The sequence below is a fragment of the Aythya marila genome (genome assembly GCF_965140915.1).
Source record: "Aythya marila genome assembly, chromosome: 5".
NCBI lineage: Eukaryota > Metazoa > Chordata > Aves > Anseriformes > Anatidae > Aythya > Aythya marila.
The window spans coordinates 61,481,662-61,504,395 of NC_139046.1; the positions used below are offsets into that span (position 1 = coordinate 61,481,662).

The 22,734-nt window shown below is 45.1% G+C and overlaps 1 protein-coding gene across 2 annotated transcripts in view; it reads left to right on the forward strand.

Annotated features, from left to right (window-relative positions):
* Positions 1 to 22,734, forward strand: part of RRAS2 (RAS related 2) — a 33,205-nt gene that overhangs the window by 5,545 nt on the left and 4,926 nt on the right. The window contains exons 1-4 of one of the 2 annotated variants that reach the window (XM_082760953.1): positions 8,321 to 8,377; positions 15,229 to 15,316; positions 16,043 to 16,145; positions 18,476 to 18,584. In XM_082760953.1, coding sequence (XP_082617079.1) covers positions 16,078 to 16,145; positions 18,476 to 18,584 — 177 coding nt within the window. In that variant the 5' untranslated portion in view covers positions 8,321 to 8,377; positions 15,229 to 15,316; positions 16,043 to 16,077. Of the gene's footprint in view, positions 1 to 8,320; positions 8,378 to 15,228; positions 15,317 to 16,042; positions 16,146 to 18,475; positions 18,585 to 22,734 lie in introns of those variants that run through there. The other variant, XM_082760952.1, reaches the window with a different exon arrangement.

The window sequence follows — 22,734 nt, forward strand, 5'->3', positions numbered from 1 at the left end:
TGGTGCTGCTCTGAAGGAAAAGCATCCAGCAGCAGGTCCCCGTGCTGCCGCGGCGATTGTGCCACTGTTTTCTCCGTGAAGTTCTCTGCAAGTCCTTAAGCGATCGGAGTTAAAAATAACCCGGGAATGTCTCTACCCGGGATCAGTTACCCTGTCTGTGCAAACAGCTTCATCTGGCCGCGGGGCCGGCTCACCCGGACCTGCACCGACTCGCCAGCGCTGCCAAGACACCGAGCTGGGATCTGTGGTGAATGGGGAGAGGGCTTCGGGTGCCGAGAGCCTGCATGGAAGGACCCCATGAAGCACAGGAGCAAGTACTGGCTGCTGGGACCAGCGTGCATTAACCATTAACTAGACGTGAACCCCACACAACAAAATGCCACGGAGTTACTGTCACACCTCTTTCTTCAACTGAAGATCTTTATGCAGAAGACCTGTACCTAGCTGTGTATTTCTGAAGCGATCTACCGTGTTGATTCACTAGTTACATTTGCTAGAAAAAGGTGAAATTTCAAGACCTTTCCAGTTTCATTTTTTTTCTGGCAAAACTAACTTGCCCAGGTCATGCCTCAGAGTGCCCGCAGCATTTCCAATTTAAGCAAATAAAACCTTTGAAGACCTGCAAACGAAGCTGAATGTTGTGCCTCCTATGTAGGAAGCAGACCACGAAATGGCAGGATGTCGGTGGTAAAGCTGTGTGAAAAATCTGGCATTTTTGGATGGAAAAGCGATCTGTTAAATATCTTCTGTTATTAAACTTACTCTGTGTAAGGAAAGTAAAGGGGACTATGTTAATACGCGCTGCTTGTAGTAGGGTGTTTCTAAACTGCGTGGCCCTAGTAGTTTTTCTGTGTTTGCCTTTCCTTTTAAGAAGGTTCTTTGTAATCGTGCAGAAGTCGTTGTTGACGATACACTGGAGCGTGTGCTGCCAGCACTACTGCTAAAGAAGGAGATGCTGCTAACAGCGCCTCTGACGTTTGCTGCTGCTAGCTCGTGCTAATCAGTCTTCATTAGCAGAATAAGTACTGGTGGTATATTTAAAAGGATTTAGGCTTTGCATGACGCAGCATCGCTGAGAAAACAATTGCCAGGACAGTTTTCATTAGTTTTGTGTTTTCAGTTGCTGCTTAGGGATTTTTTTTTCCTAGTGGTTGTCTTCCAGGTCCCCCAGAAGCATACCGCCCTTGCGTGTCATTCTCCTGCCTCTCCCCAGGCCCCAAATAAAGTTATCTGAGTCTCGACCACGCACTCTGATAGAGATTTCCCAGCTGCAGACGCACGTGCTGAAGTGTTTCTGTTTCCCATACGCTGACTTGCCTTTGCCTGGCGCTCCTTGGCCCTGGGAGCCCGCTTCTCACCTCGCTTTGGAGCAAGGGGGTGTGTGGAGAAATGCGCTCAGCAGCACTCCTGCAATGAATTTGGTAAACCTACGAGGCCCAAGTCAGCGTGTAAGCAAGGTAAAACAACTCTGGCTATGCAGCTGCGTGTCTGACGGAGAGCACTACAACGAGAGGTTGGGAAGAGTGGAAACGGCTCCGATCCCCATCTCTGCAGGGGCCGGATATATAGCAGGAGAGCAGGTAGTCAAAGGATTCAATAAGCTTTTTTTTTTTTTTTTTTTTTGGGTGAGACTGATCTTCAGCCATGTGCATTCTGTAAACGTTGATAAAATTCGCTCATCTTTCTGGGAGTCTGATGTGGGGAAGGAGCCGTAGATGCGAAGCAGCCACCTCCTTTGTCCCAGCACGAGCTGCCTCCCTCCAAGCAGGCCGCATTCCAGACATTTTTAATGGTGGCTTCCCCTCCTCCAGGGCTGCTTCGACTTGTCTGGTGGGAGGCCTTGAATATTTAGGCTGACCCTCCAGAAGTCTCCTCCGAAAAGGGAACTGGGGATCGCACTGATCGCTTCGAGCCGAATTTGAAAATAATCTGCTCTGTGCTGGCCGAGTGTTTGTTCAGTGGAAGCGTGACCTGGGATCTGAAAATGCAGCTGAGCCTGTATAAAGTCAGGGGTTTTGCTCACAGTTTAAAGGTTTTTCTAGCTTGAGCCAATGCTGTACCCTGAAATTATTAAGAATATCTGTGAATTGGGAAGACAGAGCCCAAACAAGTGCTGCATCTCGTGAAGTGATCTGTGTGGGGGGAAGTGGTGATCTGGAAGAATTTGCTCGGTCTGGTTGCAGACGAATAGTTTAAGCTCCAGCCACTTGCCTCAGACTAGATAATTGAGACCTGCTTTCGTGACCACTAACCAGCTTATGTGAAACGTTTGCTGCGCTGCGTGTGTGCTAGCAGGCTGCCTTGCAGCCGAGTGCTTCCAGATCTCCGCTTCCCCCACTGTCAAGAGTTACAAGATGCTGATGTGATTACCTAATAGTTCTGCTAGGTATTTATCTCTCTAACTTCTTCCTTTCATGGATCGTGATGCCTCCGGTCTCTCTTCGTTCTAGGAAAAGCCATCTCCTTAGTGAGAGGGACTCAATGGTATTTATTCTTCTGGGCAAAATCCCACGTGTGCCCTGAGTCCTCCTGCTGGCTGAGCACGTCAGGAAGGGAGCTCGAACTTGGCAGCTTTCAGATGGGTGCTTCTGGGGTGCACGCTGTCCCCGAGCAGTGGCAACCTGCTGTCCTGGCAGCTGGCTGCCACCGAGATGCACAGGAAGATACCCCTAGGTCTGCTTTTCTGCCTTATCTTTATCTGACAGTCGTTTCCTAAACCTGCAGCTTGTGGGCTGCCGGTGCTAAAAAACCTTTCTGAAGAAACCTTTGTAAGAAGCAGAGAGCTGCAGCAGCAACAGGTCAGTGCCATCTGGGCTCTGCCCGAGGAATGCATCAGCTTTGAGTTTGGGTGATTATGGAAGGTTGCTTCTCATCCGTGCACAGGAAACGAGTCCAGAAAACTTCTGGTTTAAATTACAGTGATTCCTAATGCTGGAAGAAAGCCTTTAATTGGTAGTATCCTTCCCGCCCTTGTAAATGACCTAACGTTGGCTTTGCTGCTTGCTGGAGGCTGCCAGAGCTCTGTGGCAGTAGCATTATGCTTGGAGGTGGAGCTGAGATTCAAGCTCAGCTCAGGAGGAGTTAACCAAGGAGATGAGGTGTCCCGAAGGCTTTCTTCTTGTGCCGATGTAGTGGCTGCCTGGGATGTCACCTGTGCTCGGGGGCGCTGAATAGCCCATTATTCGAGCTGTGAAGCTGAAGAACTTGTTTCTAATCTATAAAAACAAGAGAAACTAATATGCTTTCCTGTGGTTTCGGTGCAGAAGGCTGGCTGCTCGTGCATTCCACGCTCTGTTTTCTCTTCACTAGATGCCTTTACCACAAGATCACTACTCGGTACAATATGGGAGCGGAAATAGCAGCAGGTTTTTTTATTTTTTTTATTATTTTTTTAAACAACAACAACAAAAAAAAACCCTCCGATCAAACCTCATGCATTCTAAAACCTTACTCTAAAAGTAAACAAATGGCAGGGCTCTGCACGCTGCTCACACGTTTTCAGCCTGCTTAGGACTGCTGCCTCTTCCCACCCTCACGCCGAGCATTTGCCTAAGCCCCTGCTTGCTGGGGAAGGCGGTGGGATAATGGCACCCTGCCCTTATTTCAGGGCGTGATTAGGTGTGCCCAGATGACTGGGGAGGAGAATTGCACGTGTTTTTTTTTGTTGTTGTTTTTTTTAAGGCAAAATATCTTAGTGATGAGCAAATTACCAAATTTCTCCATTGGCAGTGGCTGGTCTCCAAACCTATGCTGAAGAAGGCACCTTCACTGAAGCTTTGTGTCAAGTTAGTGATCCTAAAAGCAGGGATTCGGAGCCACAGGCAGTGGGACCATCGTGTCTGAAGTGAAGATCTGACTGGCATGATGAAGTTTATTCTCCATCATCCCATTGTCCTTCCATGCTTTGAAAGTCATGAAATAATCGTGCCTTCATGGCTTAGCTAATGTGTTTGCTGGTGCCTTTTACGACCGGTGTTCATATGGCTCGCACCTGTGTTTTCCAGATAATGACGCTGCTTTCCTTAACTGGTGTCTGTGAAGGAGTGTGATGGAGAGAGCTCAGCACGTATCCTCCGATGCAAATGAAGTAAATCATATGCTCCATCTGCTCTGTCCGGACTGACGGCAGCTTATAAGTTTAGAAAACAAGTTTATTTGAGAATTTATGTAAATCTTTGAAAGAATGAGAGCACATAGGGGACAGAAGGGAAATCACCTTGCTGGAAACCCCCAGAACAAATCTTGCCTTACCATGTAGTGTTGTGAAGTATCTGAGCGTGTATTCCAGTCCTTAATTTTAACTTTATGGCTTTTAAAAGGCTAAAAATTTAGAAACTTCCAACCTTGAGATGGGATGATGGACTGGCCAACATGAGTGCGGTGTGTGAGAACACCAAATGTTTTATTATTTTTTCTAGGGGTGTGCGTCTCCCTTTAGGACATTGGAGGTACTCAGCCTGCTCAAATAGAGGATTGTGCTGTATTCAGAGCAGGACTGGCAGGGCGAGGATAATCGAGTCTGTTAAAGCGACATTTGGTAAAGAGCTGTGCTTAAAGGTTGCTGTGGACATAGCTGCATAGCTCTGAAGGTTTTGCTGCATGCCTCTTAATAAGCAAAGCCATTGGAAAAAGGGATTCAAGTGTGATCAAGTAATCATAGAAATCTATGAAGTTGCAAAAGGAAGGGGAGGAAAATACTTTATGGCACTTAACTGCGTTCAGCTGAGATCTGTTCTAGGTAAACTGGTCTGCCGTGTTCCAGCTGGGACGAGGCAGTTCCCCAAAATGAAGCCCATGAAAGAATAAGATGCCATCAACAGAAAGGAAAGGCCTGCGTGTGCGAGGAGTCTCCTGAGCCTTGGGACACCAGCAGAAACAGCACTAGAAATGCCCTCTGTGAAAGGTTTCCATGTCCGCAACGTGGATGGTTCCCATGAGGTTCTTAATGTGAGGGTGAAGCAACGGGCTGGGAAAGGATGTAGAAGGGAGGGTGGTGGGGTTTGGGGTTCCCTCAGCGACTTTGTGTGCTGGAGATCGACTTAATAGACTCCGGAGAGTTGGCTGCTCTGTTGGAAGGCAATACCACACTTTATTTCCTTTGGGAAAATAAGGAGACTGGATGCTAGGGAAGAAAATACAGGACCTTGCTCTCCTGGTGATCCTAAGGTCAGCGTGACTGCAGCACGTGTTGCAGGCTCAGACTGAGTTCCCTAAACAAGCAGGGACACTCTGTGGATGCCAGGCTTAACGCAAGCTTTTGTCACTTGCAACCAGCTCCATCACAGGAGGTGATGCTGCTCGGTGTAGAGCTGCTGTCATCTTCCATTTGCTTTCTTTGCTGCTACCATAAAAGGCTGTACTGTAAAAACATTTGTTGACTGCTTGCGGTGGTTGATTATATAGCGCTTCAGCTGAATGTTTGCTTGCAGTTTCTTGATGTGGTTCATAATAGATGTGGCTTTTTGTAACGTGAAAGTAGGTATTTGCACACCGAGCTGCAGCTCGTGGCATAGCGTGAAGTGGCTCTGAACGTGAGAACGAGCCTGCTAACGCTCGGGGAGCTCTGGTCTGTTGTGCTGCGGGGTTGTGTTAAGTGGACGAGGATGGTGCCTTACAGGAGATGTGCTTTTCTGCCTCAGTTATAACAATATTTGGTTGGGATGTAATTATATTCTCACTTGAGGTAAGGCAGTCCTTGCTATTATGATCATAACTTCTCTAAAGGTAGGGAAGATCCCGCTAGCACATACCTGCGTAGGTCCTCCAGCTGAAGCCTCACATGAAATATTCATCTAAACATCGTTAATGCCACAGATATTAAGTAATCTCTCTCTTTTTCTTTCCCATGCAACGTCTGTGTGAATTCCGGGCAAAAAGTAAGCTCCCTCTGAGTTCCCGAGGTGCTTTCCTGCTTTTTCCTGCCCTGTGCTGAGGGTGACACTGACTAAGAGTGGAAGTACACCTGCAGGTGCAGAGACAAAGGGGAAGAAACTCTGTGGTTGGTTTTGGTCTAAGCAAATGTTTTGCTGGTAAATATGCTTTTTTTAGATGGAAATTGTTGCTTGCTTAAATATGTAGGCTAAAAACTGAAGACAAAAGCTTTTTTTTTTTTATGTAACATTTGAGGATGTAAGCATATTTCCATTTGACTTGAAAAATGTAGAGTTTCTGTGGCTGAAAACTCTGGCGCCATGTAGGAGCACTGAAATTGCACTCACTGGAGCTTGAGGATCTCATCCCTTCCCCTACAGACCAGCTACCCAGCTGAGCTTAGCCAGGCAGTGCCTGTAAGCAGCTCTGCAGTACCAAATCTTGCTCGCATGTCAAGATTAGCAGCTGTGTAAAACCACTTGATAGCTTCTGGTTCCTGGAATTAGCGTCTGTACGCATTTCCCTATATGTAAGCTGCGTCGCTGTAAGCAACGTAAACTCGTAGGACACTGACACAAAACATGGAGCAAACTTGAGACTTCACAGCCATGAGGCTTTTTTTTTTTTTTTTTTTTCACCTGACTCTCAAGGGTAAAATTTTCCCTGTTACCTCCTGTATTCCTTCTAGGAATGTGAACGGTCTGTCTCCTGTAAAAAAAACTTAACTACTGTAAAAGTTTCACTGTGCACATTCTGAAATATCAGAGGCAAAATTGCCTTTTCTAAACAGCCCTCATGCTGTCCTGCAACTCCACGCTCCGTGAGAAAAGCAGCCTGAACGACACTGTTGTCTGAATAACCTTCGGTCTGGAGCTCTGCTGCTAGCGGTAGGGAGAGGAAAAAGACACAGAATGCCTCTGAAGACACTTTGCAAGGATGTTAAGAGACTTAACGTCAGTGTGACCGCAGGTTAGGCTGGAAGGGAAAGCCCTGTACTCCACTGGTGTCTGGAGGGCTCAATATATTGGAATTGTAACCTTCTGTTGTTACAGAAACCCACAGCCTCTGAAATGGCAGTATTGCTTTGACCCAGCAGTGTCCATGTCTACTTCAAGCACTTGTGCTTTTTTTTCGAGCCTCACTGTGCTGTCAGGTTCACCTGTAGCTCCAAAATCTGTGCCAGAGATCTCTGCTGAGCAGGGCTGGAATTTCTCTGTCCTACGGGCGCGTTTGAGGATGGAGTAACTCTCACGTTGCTCTGCTCCGTTTGGCTGACAGTGATCAGCTTCAGGCTTTTTTTTTTTTTTTTCCTCCTCTGTTAGAATTTGATCCATCAAATGCTGTGTCCAAACAGATGAGAAAAACAAAGGCTGCTTGTGTGCCTGGGAGCTTCTGGACATCCTGTCTCTAGTGCTAAAGGGTGTCCACAGCCTCTTCTGACAAGGTCCTCTTCCTTCCTTCTCAGAATCAGGTAGGTTAACCTGACACCTTGGGTTAGAGGTGAGGCAGAAGATGCTCTCAAGCTTTGTTGTTTGGCTCTAAAGCCTCGATGAAGCTTATTAATATTTTCCTTTTATATATGGGGTAAGAAAGCGACGCTGTAACATCAGATCCTCGGAGAAACTCGTCTTTGCAGAGAGGAGATGAAAGTTATGGAGCTTGTTGCTGGGCTTGGGTGTGATGGCACGTGGGTGGGTGCTTCTTCCTCAGTGTGGCTCTTTCCCGAGCCTGTGTGCTGGCCCTGCCAGGATCCGAAAGGCCACTGACGATGTTTGTCAACCAGGATAAATCCTCTCTCTGTCGGAGCAGGCACCAGAAGCAGCTGGTGCCTGGGGCTCGTGCTGAGGCCCTCAGCCTCACCCGGTATGGCTTGCAGGCTGTGTCGGTGGTGGTGCGAAGAAATTTAGGGAACTGCCTTGTTAAACACCTGCCTTCCGTGTGTTATCCTTATGGTAGCTTCTTAGCACGATCTTCTTGTCTGTAGCTCGCCACCTGCAAGCTGTTCAGGAGTTGGGGGGGAAAGCTAGTAATTATTAGCCTTGCTAATGAAAATAGATGGCTAAATAACACAGCTGCCATTTCAGTGCCACTTCTGGTTATGGCACTTTCAAAACTTACAGATTACAGTAATTGTCTGCAGTCTGTGAAATGAGTCTAGACAGCCTACTCTCAGGCCAAAAGGTTGGAGTTAAATAAATACATGATTTGGGCGGCACATAAAGCTAACAGAACAGTGCTCGTCTGACACAATAATTCTTATTAGATTTAAGTACTATTTTATAGCCTTTTTCCTAAATAATTAGCTTCTAATGATCAGCCAGTAAGTCTTGGAAAAAAATAAAATACTCCAGACTTTGCTAATGAAGCTGAATGTTTTTAGGTTGGATGTTGTCCAAGCTGGTGCTCAAAAACTCTATGGGATTTACTGTGGTAATAGGAAAAAAGGAATGACTGGGTGGAGACTCATTGCTGTCTGTGACTGCAGCGGCCTCATAGCGTACAGCAGGTATGTTACTGGCCCTGAAAGTCATCTTCACTTTTAATTCAATATATGTTGATGATTCTGGACCTTTTTTTTTTTTTCTTTTCTTAACTTGTTAATGCAGTTCAGTTATACGGTGAAATACCGTCCTGTGGATGTTTAATCCTAATTTGAATCAGTCTAGAGGACTGTAGGTTCTGGTTTTAACGGGCTAGTTTACCCGGCCGTATCTCCATGTTAAAGCAATTTCTTTAAGAGGGGAACCCATCGGGCTCTCTGCCTGCCTGCTTCCAAAGACAAAAGCAGCTGGCGTTGTAGAGAGCTGAGATGTGGTAGGAAAGGTAGGAGAAGGCTTTTACTACCTAAAGCAGGTTGTTGCTTACTGCTTTCAGAATAAGACAGGCATGAACTTCAGAAGGTTTTCTACCTTAGCTTGTTGCAGAGTCCCAGAGCTCAAACGTTTTTCAGGTACTTTGAAGAAAGGAAAATCTGAAGTAGGAATTAATGTTATTAAAACGCACTAGACTTGTTGAAGTGGATCTGTTTTACGCGCTCTTTTGGGCTAGAAAAAGTTCTTACTGTGTTAAAGTAATAATATGAGTCTCAATGTCCATGGTGTAAGCCAGGCAATCTGAGAAGTCCAGATCACAAGCAATTTGTTTGCAGCTTGAATATATTTTAAAGGCTCTGATTTGATGTGAATACTCTCCTCAAGGGTTTATTTTTACCATGGAGTCAAGTTTTTTCAGTCTACGCTCAAGTAGATTTCAGTACTTTCCTCGGAGTTGTGAAGTGCCTTCTTTCTTCAGACTGTAAATGCCCTAAACGTGGTTTATCACCTCTAATCTGAAGGCCCTTGCTGGTTTAGGTTCAAGATCCTGAAGTGACGAGCTATTTTAATCAGGTGTTTTACCCTATTACTGTACCTAAACTTATAAATCAAAACCTCTTGCTACGCAGTGCTGTAATTTGAGGTGCTCTGATGATGTCATGTACACGATAAAAGTACATTCCCGTAATTTTACTTGCCCCCCACCCCCAGGGGGATTTTTTTGAGTAATGTTACTTTCTTTTTACTTAGAGCTGTAGTCCTGTTACCTGGTTATACACGTGTCCTAACGGCAGATGTGTAAGTATAAAAAGATGTCAGGCTTCTCGAGGTAGAAACTGAGGTTCTCCCGAAGTGTGCTACGACGCTGAAAACTGCCCAAACCTGATGAAATTTTATGGCTGAAGAGATAGTACTGAATATTTTAAACGTGATTTGAATTGCAAGTGGTTCTTGCACATATTTGCTGTGAAGCAAAAATGAAATGAAATGAAATCAGGACTCGCCTATCCTGGCAGGGTAGAGCACGTTTTATGATCAGGCGTGTTTAGGCTTGAGAAACTGCAAAGCCTTCTTCAAAGAAGGTTGCTGGTGCTTACTGGCATTAAAAGGCATTAATTCGGGGCTTTGCAAAGAAGTCTTAAAGGACAGTGAAAGTGAACTTTTCTCTGACCTTGAGTGGTGAGAACTGTATCGAAAGTCAGTAGTTGTAGTGCAGAGTGTAAGGTATGCGTTGCTTACAGCAGCTCTGTTCAGTATGAACGCGATAAATCAGAGGCCACCGAGCTGCCAGTGCTGAGTTGGGCACCCCGTGGGTAGCTGTAAACCAGCAACGGGAAAAATGTAAGCATGGCTCAGGGCTGTTTGAGTTAAAATCTGAAAGCTGTTTTAAGTTTTTAAGGAAGATAGTTTTTCAAAAGGTGTTTAAACGCATTTCTGCTCGTAACTGAGGCAAATGATGTTCCTTTCCGCGAGAAAATGTGTGTATTGGAAAAAAAACACCCAAAGTAACAAAACCCAACCACCATTACTGATGTTCTGCATGTGTAACTGCTGTCCCCTCTGTCCATAATTCAGGTGTGGAGGCTGCGTTAACACTTCACGATGGTTATCCTGACAGCTTATGTAAGCCAGGCAGGAAGTGAGCAGAAAGGCACGTAACCCTTCCCAGCAAAGGAGCTGCAAGATTTATTCCTGAAGCCTCTACGATAGGAGCATGCACTCAAAACTTGTCATTTTTTTTTTTTTCCAGAATCTTTTAATTATCTGTTCAGCAGATAAGTCACTCCTTGGCTCTAGGTTCAAGGAGAAGAGAAGGGAGATCTCTTTCCTGGGCTGCTGCAGCCCAAGCAGGGTAGGAGAAGGTAAAGCTGCTTCCTTACAGGTAGCAATTAGAAGGACAGAAATTAACGGGTGCTGGAATACCTAAAGCACTGGTAGATGTTCCTGTTCAGAGCACGGGAATCGGTTTCATTTCAGCCTTTCATCTTCCTGAGCTCCTCTCTGCTGTCTGACCTGCACAAACAGGCTCCAGAACCATCGTGGCTCCTAAATCCTGCCGTGAGCCAGCCCTGCTGAGCTGTGGATACAAACGTGGAACTTCTTAGTGTACAGCTAGCTAGAAAAATACATCACAAGTGAGTACATTTATGGGTATGAAATTCACGTGTTCACTTAGGGAATCCAAGACCTGACAGGTGCATAGCCGGGATTCAGATACATCTGCATTCAGCTTCAAACCAAGACAGTTTATCCTGCGTCCCTTTGCACCCCCTGGCCTACCTTTTGCTTCCCAATGCCTGCGGGGGGAAGAAAAGTTGGTTTTGGTTTTGGGTACTTCAGGTAGGAGCTGCTGCAGTTTCCTTTACAGAGAAGAGCTGTAGTATGTGTGGCTGTGTGCATTAAGTACCTCCATGTACTCCGCACAAATTACTTTTTCTCTGAAGTGCTTGTTCAGCGATTGCTGCATCTGGAGGAGCAGGGAGCAGAGAGAGGGAGAGATGTAAGAATACGTGGCTGTGTAGTAGGGCTAACTTGTGCTTTTAGTGTTTCCAAACAAAGCACAAGCTTGTGACAATCCTTGTGTGCTGTGTATATATTTAATACGTATCTCCTCAGGGGAAGACTTAGTTATACGTAACCAAGTCAGATGTTTATGGTTGTATTCCCACCGTATCTTCTTCAACATTTAAGATTTGCTCCTCTGTGAAGTCCACGTTGTGGGATAGTCTCCTGGATGTGCTCTCGGACAATTCTGGATAACGTCAGAACATTGCATGCTCTGAGGCTTGAGTAAGCATGAGCTTAATCATACGTAAATACCCGTGTTTTATGTACATGTAATTCTCGTTCTTCAGGAGCAGATAAAAAGAACTTCTCATCTTGATAACAGCAGCCTTGTTGTTCCTGCCAGATGCTGGGAAGGGGCAATGGGAATCGAGGAGGGTGCTCGGCTTGTAGTCCCCTGCAAAGCGTGGCTCTGTGCACGGCTCGTGGCATCCTTCTTTCACTGTAACTTTCTCCAGTCCTGTTGTTGTTCTGTTTTCACTGTTAGTGAAATTATCAAGGGTTTCACATCACGTGGTAATTACGGTTATTGCAGTGACAAATGGCATCTGCCTCCCTGGGTGGCCATAACAGCGCTGGCAGCAGACACCAGGACAGCGGGACAGAGTGAGGGAAGCATCCCTGATTGCTTTGAAGCACACAGACGATGTTTTAATGTCTCTTTTTTTTTTCAGAAGAAAGGAACAGGTGCTGTTAATCTCTCTAGAAGTAAAAGTGCCTCGTAGGGATTTGTGTGAGTATGGGATGACTGGAGAAGGACACACCTGTCCTTCTGCAGCATGATCTGGTGTTTTGGTAGCTGTCTGCTGCCTGCTCTGGCTTTGATGTAATCCCAGACTTTGTTCCACATTCTCCGCCATCTGCAGCACCGCAGAAAACCTCGAGCACTTCGGTTTAAAAACAATGCTGGGTTGGCACGAGTAATTCCTGCAGTGTCCTGGTCTCTATGCAGGGGCAGTCCCTGTCCTGGCCCTGCTGCATGGCATGGTTCTGGCGGGGCTGAGTGCTAAAAAATCGGGGGTGTTATTTAAACCCAGAGGCGGTCTGTAACTTCAGCTGGAGGGTGGAAACCCTTCTATTTCCTTGCCTTCACTGGGCTGAAACCAAAAATCTAAACACGTGGAAAAAATTTAAATAAGCAGCTAGCAGCTCTTTGAAACATTAAGCGTATATTTAGTAAATACAACTGGAGATTATAGGCAGGGCGAGGATAAATATGTGTCTTGGCACGTGGCGCCCCTGTCACCCCGTCGTGGTGCTGTGCTTTTTCAGCTCGTGTGCTTTCAGGTGGCTTTTCAGCTTGGAGACTATTCGTGGGCTAATGAAGAATAATTCAAAAAAGCTGCACCAAAAATGTGACGCTTCCCTGTGGCTTGCGTAAGATGTCTTCACCCTGCTAATTGCTGTTATTAATGGATGGAGAGGGAGTCCTGGGACTGTGAGGGAGCCCAGCTAATGGAGGAAGTCCCCTCTGTGCATTACAGGCAGCGTAATGAGCGGGGGAGATGATTTAAAAAATGAAAAAAATAAATTTCACACATTCTCCTTGCCAAAAGAGTGACTGAAACAATGCTTTGGAGTTACTCTTACCTGAAGTGGAGGCAAATGGTGAGACCAGTGGTCAGGATGATGGTAACGCTGGAATTTCAGAGCCCTGCAGGTAGGGGAGGTCAGGAAATGGTGCTCGAAATGCAGTCGGCGAGGCCACGTGTGTGCCTAAAGGGGCGCTGGTGGTGGGCTGCGAGAGATGCAGCTCTTGCAGGAATGACTCTTGGGCTTGCAGCCTTGGCAGGTTTTCTCATCTCTGGACTTGATTGCCTCAGCAGTCTTCGAAAGAGGAAACCTAGAAAACTCGTTGCATAATATTTGGGGTAAATTGAATGGCTGATGAGCCTACTGGGCTTGGCTTCTTGCTTCCCTTCTAGGAAGTGGGTGGAAAAGTGCCTTGATTTCATTAGCGATTAAGGGAGTGGTGTAACAGTAGAGCATGTTGGAGTTGCTATCTTCACAGAAGTTTCCTCTAATGATTTCCTGCAGGCAGTGGCCAGCTGCAGTGGAGCCAGCTGAATGACACTGAGCTCCTCCAGTTCATCACTGCAAGCTCGGTGACATTTGGGAGACATCTGAGAGCGGTGTCCCCGTAGGGTGACCCGTGGGGAGTGGCTCTGTGTGCTTTGTACCAGCTGGCATCACGACGCCTGCTGTAGCTCACGGGCATTTTGCAGCTGCTTCGAAGCCTTCAGGCTGCTCCATACCTGCTCCATCCCACTCCTGTGAAGCAGGCACCAGAAAGCTGGCCCAGCTCTCCAGACACCGCCACGGACAGCAGCGCTGTGCTGAGCATCTGCACGCTCTGCTCATCTGCCTGCGCTCAGCACCAGCGTAAGATCAGCTCTCTGTCACAGGGCAGCGTTTGGAGGTGGAGGTGCAGCCCCTGGGGATATTTCGGGGTTGCTGTGTCATCCCCTAATTCTTTAAACGCCGCCTGGATGGCAGCAGGAAGGCCTGGCTCTGCTCAGATTGATACCTGCTGTATCTGCTACGTCTAATTTTCATAAATCAATCCTGACTGAATAAGGCCTGTGAGCTGTGGTTAATGCTCCCCGTGGCAAATAGTCCCAGTGCAATTTGGGAAGACTCCTTCAAAACCAGCAGCTATTTCAGGCACATTAGCTTTGTCTACTGCCTGGAGGTAAACCACAACACTAATTGCCTCGCAAACCTCTCCTAGAGTGGCTGTGACAGCAGATTTGGCAGCGGATCTCCACGGGAGGGAAGAAATTGCTCATATGAGGCTTGTTAAATGGGGGGAGCTCTGGCGTGTGCTCAATCTGAGTTTGAGATGCAGCCGATGCTGGGTTGGGACAATTCCCTCCCTCTTCTGAGGGAGGAAAAGTGCTCCGTGCACGTGTACCATGTCCGATGCTCTCACTTTGTGGTTTTCATTTAAAAAAAAAAAAAAAGTTGGAGGATTTGGGGAGGAGGGGAGGGTGCAGAAATGCTCTGGATATTGCAGAGCTTGCTGCTGTTCTTGGACCTTGCAGGGATAATAAGGAAAATAGGAAGAATCCCTCTGAGATGATGACAATTTTCTGACTTCTCCTGGTGACAAATATTGCACTTGTTGGCTATGAACGTGGTGCTTCAGGTGCTCTACTAATACCCATTCAGGAGAGTGAAATAAGCTGATTGCATGCTCTCCCTTTTATTTAAAAATACAGCTTTTTCATTTCTTTTTTTCTGTTTCCTTAATGAAACATTGGACTTCTTTTCCTTGTGATCTTCCTTTTGAAGTCAGATTTTGTAAATAACTTGATTTACACGTTGGTATGGTCACATAAATGATTTTTTTTCTTCTTTCACAGTTTGTTAAAGATCACAGAGGACTTGAGATTCAGACAATTCATAGTTTATGAATAGGTTCGTTCATTAAAAAGCCAGGTTTTAAGCTTCTGGATAAAACTAAGTCCTGGATATAGGGGAAAGAAAAGATGAGAATGATTTTGCCCTTCTAGAAATAATTATAAATCTGCTGCAGAATTCTAGGAATTGCTGGGAAAATCCTACTGCTGCTTAGGAATTACTCAAGGGGGGAAGGGAAGCAAATCCTGGAAACGCGTGAGAATTGCTGAAGACATCTACGCCCTGCCAGATGTTCAGAGAGACTTAGCAGTTCCTGGAGGCCTAAAAAGCCACTAGAAACTTCTTAGCTTCTAGTAATTCCTGCTGGGAAACTCAAGGGATTACTAGAAGCTAGAAATCCTGGAGGAATGCAGTAAATTCAGTAACTCTGCTAGTAATTTCTGTGACTTGGGAGCATCTGCGAGGAATAGAAATGCTGCTGTCTTTGAGTAAAGTGACAACCCGTTGTACGTGGATATCAACCTGCTCATCTTCACTAAGCCATGGAGCGTCTTACTTGGTGGGTGTCCCAGAGGTGCTTCTCTTACACGTGCTTTTTTTTCTTTTTTTCCTGCAGTCCTATTTTGTTACGGATTATGACCCAACGATCGAAGACTCCTACACCAAACAATGTGTGATAGACGAAAGAGCTGCGCGCTTGGACAGTGAGTAGCCAAACAAAACCAAACGCGGAGCAGCTGCAGCTGTCAGTGCCCGTGTTCACATCTGTATGCGTAAATGTAACGTGGCTGAACTGTGCAGCACGTGGTTTTATGCCAGGTTGTGGCTGATAAAAGCTATCTCTGTTTTATTAATGTGATACCCAGAATTAGAGATACTGATGTGCGTAAGTGCCTCTTTTATAGTAGATTGGACGTTTTTTTAAGGATTATTCTCAAAGTTTTAGTACCCATAAATGCTAGGAGAATTGACAGAACTCCAGTCAGTCACCTGGGTGATGTGGTGGAATGAAACCTGCATCAATGGGTTGTCATGTGCTGCCTCTCCAATTTGGTTGTTTTGCTATAAAAGTTTCAGTTCCCCCTAGTCAATGATTTCTTTAAGGACAAAACAACACCACTCCCAACACCCTTCCCCTGCAGCCTCTCTGTACGTTTTACAGCTTCATCAGCTGGTCCCAAACTCACAAAAGTTTGCCAGACTGTTTCGCAGTTTGCTTCATAGATCTGGAATTGTTCAATCAGTCCAAGGATGCATTAGGAATCTTAGCAGAAATCCAGTAGAATATTTAAAAAGTGATTTCTGCTCAGCTACCAATATATAGGATAGGCTTTCACAACTTTCACAATCTCCTATTAGGAAGGATTTTTATTCTCAGTCTGTATTCAAAGAATATGAACTGTAGTAACTAATATTTTGCTTATGTTCAGTTCTGGATACAGCAGGACAAGAAGAATTTGGAGCCATGCGTGAACAGTACATGAGGACAGGGGAGGGTTTTCTGCTTGTTTTCTCAGTCACTGACAGAGGAAGGTAAGCCTGATGTAAGAAAGCTAATGTAAGAAAATCTATCTGTGTAGTAACTAATCTGAAATTGCTACTCATCCTTTATTGAAATAACCTCTAACAGAATGCATTCACTTACACTCTGCAATGTGATATGTCTTCAGCACTGACAAAAACCTGTTTGAAACAGATCACGTAAATGAAAGTATTTGCATCTTACAGTAGGTGACTTGAAAACAAAAACAAGAATAACAAAAAAAAAAAAAGCCAACTCTGTTCAGGCACTTCATTATAGTACCGAATCCTAGTTTCCTGTAGGTGACAGATTTAAAGGGTTGCTCGCTATTATGTATGGGTTCTTTAATAATAATAATAAAAAAAAAAAAAAGCTATCCACTTGCTGTGTGTTTGTCAGCATCCTGTGGCTGGCTGTGGATTTCTGAGCACACGTGCCCAGTTCAGGCTGTCTCTCTCACTCTTCTGCAGGCAGGTCTTGCTCTGCCTCTTCGCATGAATTGCTTGGAACCTGCATAACTCATTTATTTATGGCAGAGTTCAGGTGAAACGTGCATTTTTGGAAGCTCAGACAACTCCGTGAGGTAGATCCTGATTATTGTAAGAGTAGGAAAATGCCATGTGTGTACAGAAAGTCCCTTAATATTTTGGCTATGGTCTTCCCCTGTTGAACTTACCAGGTTTGTAGAGATGAAGAAGAGCTCAGGGAGCTCTCTTTCTACTTGCTTTGGGTTGTAAAGAAGAGAAATAAAATGAGGGGGGACAGAAATCTTTGCAATATCTTTTCCTTACAGATTCAATCTGTCATTTCTGTTCTTACAATATCTGTCTATATTGAGAATTAAAATAAATATTCTACGGAGCATATGCATGTTCAGTTGGATCTGTACCTTACACTTAAGAATGCTGCTAGAGGTACAACTTTGTCTTGACGTACTGTCAAAAGAGACTTTACACTTCTGTTAGAGGTCTGTGCCTATGCTTTTTAGGACACATGGAGCACTTATGTTAACATAAATATTTTTGTAACAGAGGACTGTGCATTTTAAAAGTCGTCACGTGAACTCCTGCTTTTCTGAAAAACTTAATTTTTTCTTAAGCGGATCTTGATGTGTTAATCCTGCGTATCACTTCCCCTCTGAAATCCTTAAGAGTGCTGATGAGCAGGGTTTTCAGTTTTGTTCTGTTATCCGTACAATTCAAGGCTTGCCTTGCCTGTCCATGAAGTATGTGTCTTCCAAGGGTATCTGTCTTGTGTGGTGGAAGGATTCTGAACCCAGAAGTGTGGATGAAGAAGTTGGTCACTTGCAGCTCTTCTCCTCCAGTTGCTGCAGACATCAGAGCAGAGTATTAAAAATGCATATGTAAATGGAGGTCCAAGTATGCCTCCTGGCATTCCTTCTTTCTAATTCAAATTTCTTCTGATGGTTGTTCCATAAGGATGAGCTGTGTTGGCATTATCATGTCTGTGTAATTTTTGATGAAATTTTCTTACTGATGATCCTCTTGGTGTTAAAGTTTAGTTTACAAATGTGAGTGTAAATGACTTCATGCTATATGTCCGGACTTAAGTATAGTGATTGGGATGTCTCTGATCTAAAGGCAATGCAGTTGTCTACCAGGATCTGTGCTGGAGCTCCACATGCACTGACATAGCTTTAATGCTGCTTACTGAAAGTAGTGCATTTTTTTCTCTCCAAAAATCATTGTCTAGGCCAGAATTAGCTTCTTTGATATACTGCTTTTGGGGAGGATTTTTGTCCTGCTCACCCTCTAGCGCTGCTGAAATATTTCTTAATGCCTAAACAGCATCACTACCTGGTATAATTTGGGAACTGGAAAGCTTTCTGCTCATTTATCCCAGCTGTTTTTCTCGAAGACACAATTTTCCCACTTCCACCAGAATTCCTAGAAGTAGCTGTGGAGGTTGCTACCTGGAACTTTGATCACCAGTGTCTCCAGACTGTAGCTTCAATATTCTAGGTAGAATTGAACTCCAAAGTCAATGTTTATAAAGTGGACTGTGGTTGCTTGGTTCTACTCAACTAATTGGCATCCTGGTCCCTCTAGAATTAAACAGAACGAGGGTTTTACTTACCTTGCTGTCCAAACTGAGTGCAGTCCAGTGCTAGCTTGGGTCAGGACTTCTTTAGTTTGAGTATTGAATGATTCTCTAATCAGTCATGCTATGACAGTGAACTCGTTGATAGAGTGCCTGCAGCTGTCTGTGCTTGTGTGGCATGGCAGGGCAAGTCCAAATAGGTGATTCATTGTTCCTGAACTTCTACAGAACCTGAGAATCTGTGAATTAGTACACTGATGCTCTGCTTTTCTTTTTACAGTTTTGAAGAAATCTATAAGTTTCAGCGACAAATTCTTAGAGTGAAAGATCGTGATGAGTTTCCTATGATTCTAGTTGGTAATAAAGCAGATCTGGACCACCAAAGACAGGTAACTAATTTATTGCTAGCTACTGCTTGCTTTCTTATAGAAACATCACAGTTTTCCTCCCCAAAATAGGGGGAACAAGAAACAAATGAAAAAATCATGTATTAGCTAATTGCAACACAAAAAAAAACCAAACAAACGACAACGCTCGGGGGCTGTGCTTGAAGAATCTCAGAAGTATGATGGCATTCTACACGGAGCAGATCTTCACTCTGACTCACTTGGGTGATGTTGAGACCAAATCTATTCACATACCGAGGGTGAGAGCTATCTGTCATGACTCAAGCACGAATGTGTAATTTTTCCTTTCTGTTACTCACTGTGGCGCGCTGTGCCAAGCAGAGTGCATTCCAGCACTAGCTCTGATGATCCTGACAATTCCTTGCTTTTACTGCTCGCTGCTGTTATGTATGAATGAGTAGCCATTTGTCTTTTTCCATTTAACCACTTACCTTCTGCACAGCTAACTTAACAGCTTTCGAAGCTGGAAGTACAGCAACGCAGTGTCTTCTTTGTTCATGTATCTTAACGCTAAAATTTTGGAAGCAGTAGTTTTTATTCTCACCCCTAGTTGGAAGATGGCTTGAAATATTTTAGAATGATTTAAAGAAGGAGCCTGTATGTGTTTTCCATGTTTACTGTATTGATTTTCATTAATCAAATTGGTGGTTCAAACTAGAATGGGAATAGTGGTACTACACCAGCAGGAGAGAAGCAGGTGTCAAATTTGTGGTGTTCTTCAACATCTTTCATAATCCTAGTGATTTTCATGAGATAGTGAGATGACTTTTAAAGTTTTACTGGCAAACATGAAAGTAGCCTGAAAGTAAACCAAATGCTATCAGAAGTGCTGTAATTATTTTGAGATTAACAAAGAGAAGTCATCCTTATATGATAAGATATTCTCAGATTTATTTACCTGACTTAGTATCTGTCCACAATTGCTTACGTAAATACTGCTCTTGGCTAAACAAAATCTTGTCATATGTCAAGAACCAGTGGTTGGAACATGAAAAAAAAAATCTAGTACAAAAAACATTTTAGTACAAAATAGTTGCTGTCAAATGTGCTCCCTTGACTGTTGCATCCTCTTTACCCAGAACATGAGCAGGAAGGTCATTACAAAACTAAAACCTGTGCTGAAAGATGCGGTCTCGAAAGTTGATGAGCCATGCGGGTCCCTTCCAACCTGGGATATTCTGCTCTAAGAGAGCTGTTCGCAGAAGTCCCTCAGGGGCTCATCAGAAGTTACTTGATGTGTTCCCACGTGCACAGAGCTATCTGGCCTGTCCCCGAGACAAAGGTGAGATGTGTTTGCACATCATACACCCATCAAAATTCCCAGATTTGACCTCGCAGGTCCGGGAACGTGATGTATTTTAGTGCACACGTCGCCATGAAAACCATGGAGGTAAAACCAAGCTGTTCTGCAGACTTTTAGCAGCTGAAGGACAAACATCTGAATGCTTTGAGAGGGAAATAACATCTCTGTCAAACCCAATTCTCAGAGGATTCCTACAGATGTAAATGGTAATCCTATAGATCTATTCCTAGAAATACTTGGGGTCCTTGTTCTGTCTCCTTCACCCTCCTAATGTTACTATGCAGGCTGTAACTTACCTGTTTCCCTGCTCAGAGAAGAGGTGCCCTTCGTTTTTCTCCTGCTAGTCCCTCCATACTCAGTTCCTAGTTTCTTTTTCAGATCGTGATAGGCTGATAAAAGTGTAAGCTTAAAGCAGCTGCTTCCAAAACTTAATATCTGAACGCAAATAAAAGCACGTGTCCCCAGAAGCTTTTTGTTGTTGTTTTGGCTTGTTTAATTGATTACTTTTACTGGCAAGCATAACTTCTGGTACTGCCACGTGCATAATTTGTGCTAATTGGTGGGTTTGTCACTTCCACACTAGGGCAGGGCTCAAACAGCCTTGGTTCAGCTGGAGGTTTGCAGAAGTTAAGTTCTAGGTTTGCTGAAGCAGGTGTCTTTAACTCTTCCCTGCCCCTTCCCCATCACATGGAGGGGGCTCAGTGGCTCTTAAGTCAGTCTAAAGGAATGGCTTTGGGATGCTGAGCTGACATAAGAGCTCCCCAGGAGGGAGAGGCCTCCCGCCCCTCTTGACTTCACGTTTGCACTCTTCCCCGTGCTGGCTCTAGCACTCATCTGAAGCACTCGGTGAGCTGAATCATCTCTCAAGGCAGGGAGAAAAACAGGCGGGCTGGAGTGGTTCAGCTCCATGTGCGAGTTAAATCCGCTCCTGGAGAGGCAGAGTGAGCGCCAGAGCTTGAAGCATGGTTAGGGGTGGGACCGTGGCCCTGAGCAGAGCAGGGAGGAGCCGGGGTGGGGGCAAGACAGCGAGACCTCGCCTTTTGGCAGCAGCCAGCAGTGAGATGTTATCGGCTGGATGCTCAGCAGCAGCCAGAGCTCGCGCTGCAGGCATCCATGCAGGGCTGGCTCAGCTGGCTGACCTGGCTGCAGACGAGTCCTGCCGCTGTCTTCCCAAGTATGGGAAGCTTCAGGCAGGGTTGGGCCCTCCCTGGCTGCAAGGGAGCTCCGGGGAGGAAGGCAGAGCTCTGCCTCACCCGGCCCAGAGCCCTGTGCTAGCGGGGTGTCTCGGGGCTGGGACCTGTGGGCAGACACGCAGTGCTGCTCCTCTGTGCTTTGTGTTCTGCTGTTGTGTCAGGCTTCTCTCCCATCGCGTCAGCCAGCCCCCTTTGTCATGAGGCGGTCCTGCAAAATGTCATCCTGCTCTTTTAAACTCGTGCAATTCGAAAGGTATGTTTTTCAGCTTCAGAATTGAGCACTTTTTGGAAATCTAGGAGGCTGGATATAAGGTTTTAGAACACAACTGCTTGTATTATACATCCTCCTAAAGACAGGAGGCAAACCAGTGAACTAATAGCAAACACACACTGTGAGAACATGAAACTAAGTTAAAGCGTATGTTTTGATCAGCAATCGAATAGAACTAACACAGATCTTCCTGGATCCTGAAAGAGTTAAACATATGGAAGTGGTTTGGGGGTCTCAAGGGTCCAACCACACCTTTATGCAGGTAACTGCAATTTGTAGTTGAGCATAGTGTAGAGTGCTGCCATGATAGCATAAATCTGTAAGTAAATAATGTGTAACTGGTAGTCCTGGTGCAATGGCAGATGTTTCCCAGGAAATACGGGAGCTGCCTGGCACTGCAGAAGTGCCCAGCCTGTAGTATGACCTTCATGAAATGGCAGCCTAAAGTAGTGGTGGTTGTAATACCTACAGGTCGACTTGTGTGGTTTTGCAAGAAAAGAGAGGAAATGGAAGTTTGAAATAGCAATTCACTACGGTAATAATTGATAAAGATAAATGGAGAAGATAAATCGATAAAAGATAAATGGAACTAAGCAGACTTTGTGTAATTGTCTCCCGTGTAGCATGGGAGGCAAAGTCCTGAATGCATCAGGCTGGCGAAGAGCAGTCTCTCTCTGAAATGGGTTGATTCTGTACAACTCGGACAATTGTGGATGTTTCTACACTAAGGCAATTCCGCAGAGCACCTGATATTTTAGTAACAACCCCTACTAGCAGGGGCGCAGGCTTGTCAGTGCACGATAGGTATGATATTTTGCAGGTAACCGCTGGCTTAAGTTGGATCACGTCAGATCATTCCCCAGATGGCAGGCGTTCAAGGAAAATCCAAGTTGCAACAGGAAAGGGCTTGAATTTCATTAAACGATAGCTTTTCCTTTTGCTTTACTACTGAACGAATGCAGTGACCTAGTGCTGAGACCATCTGCGTTGCTAGATACCTTCAAAGCAAGGTTTTTAAGGAGAGGTGAGCTCCTCGGGGCTTCTCTTTGTGCCTAGGCAGTTGAAATCAGAATTTGGGCAAAATTGTGCATGGATAGCAGCCCAGGCACATGCTGCCTGCTATCAGCCAGAGGTGGCAGCACCGATAGGTGACAAAGCTGCCCTTCAGGAATGATGGGGCTCTGCCATCGCTCTCCCTCTGTGCAAGTGTAGAGCTAAAATATGCGTGCAAAGTTTAACTGAAAATGAGTCTATGAAGCAGCAGAGCGCTGTAGCATTTCTCTAGGTGCAGGAAAGTATAGAAAGTTTGGAAATGAATGTATTTCTGCCACTTCTCAGATAAAAGAGTGAAGAAGGAAGGCAGTC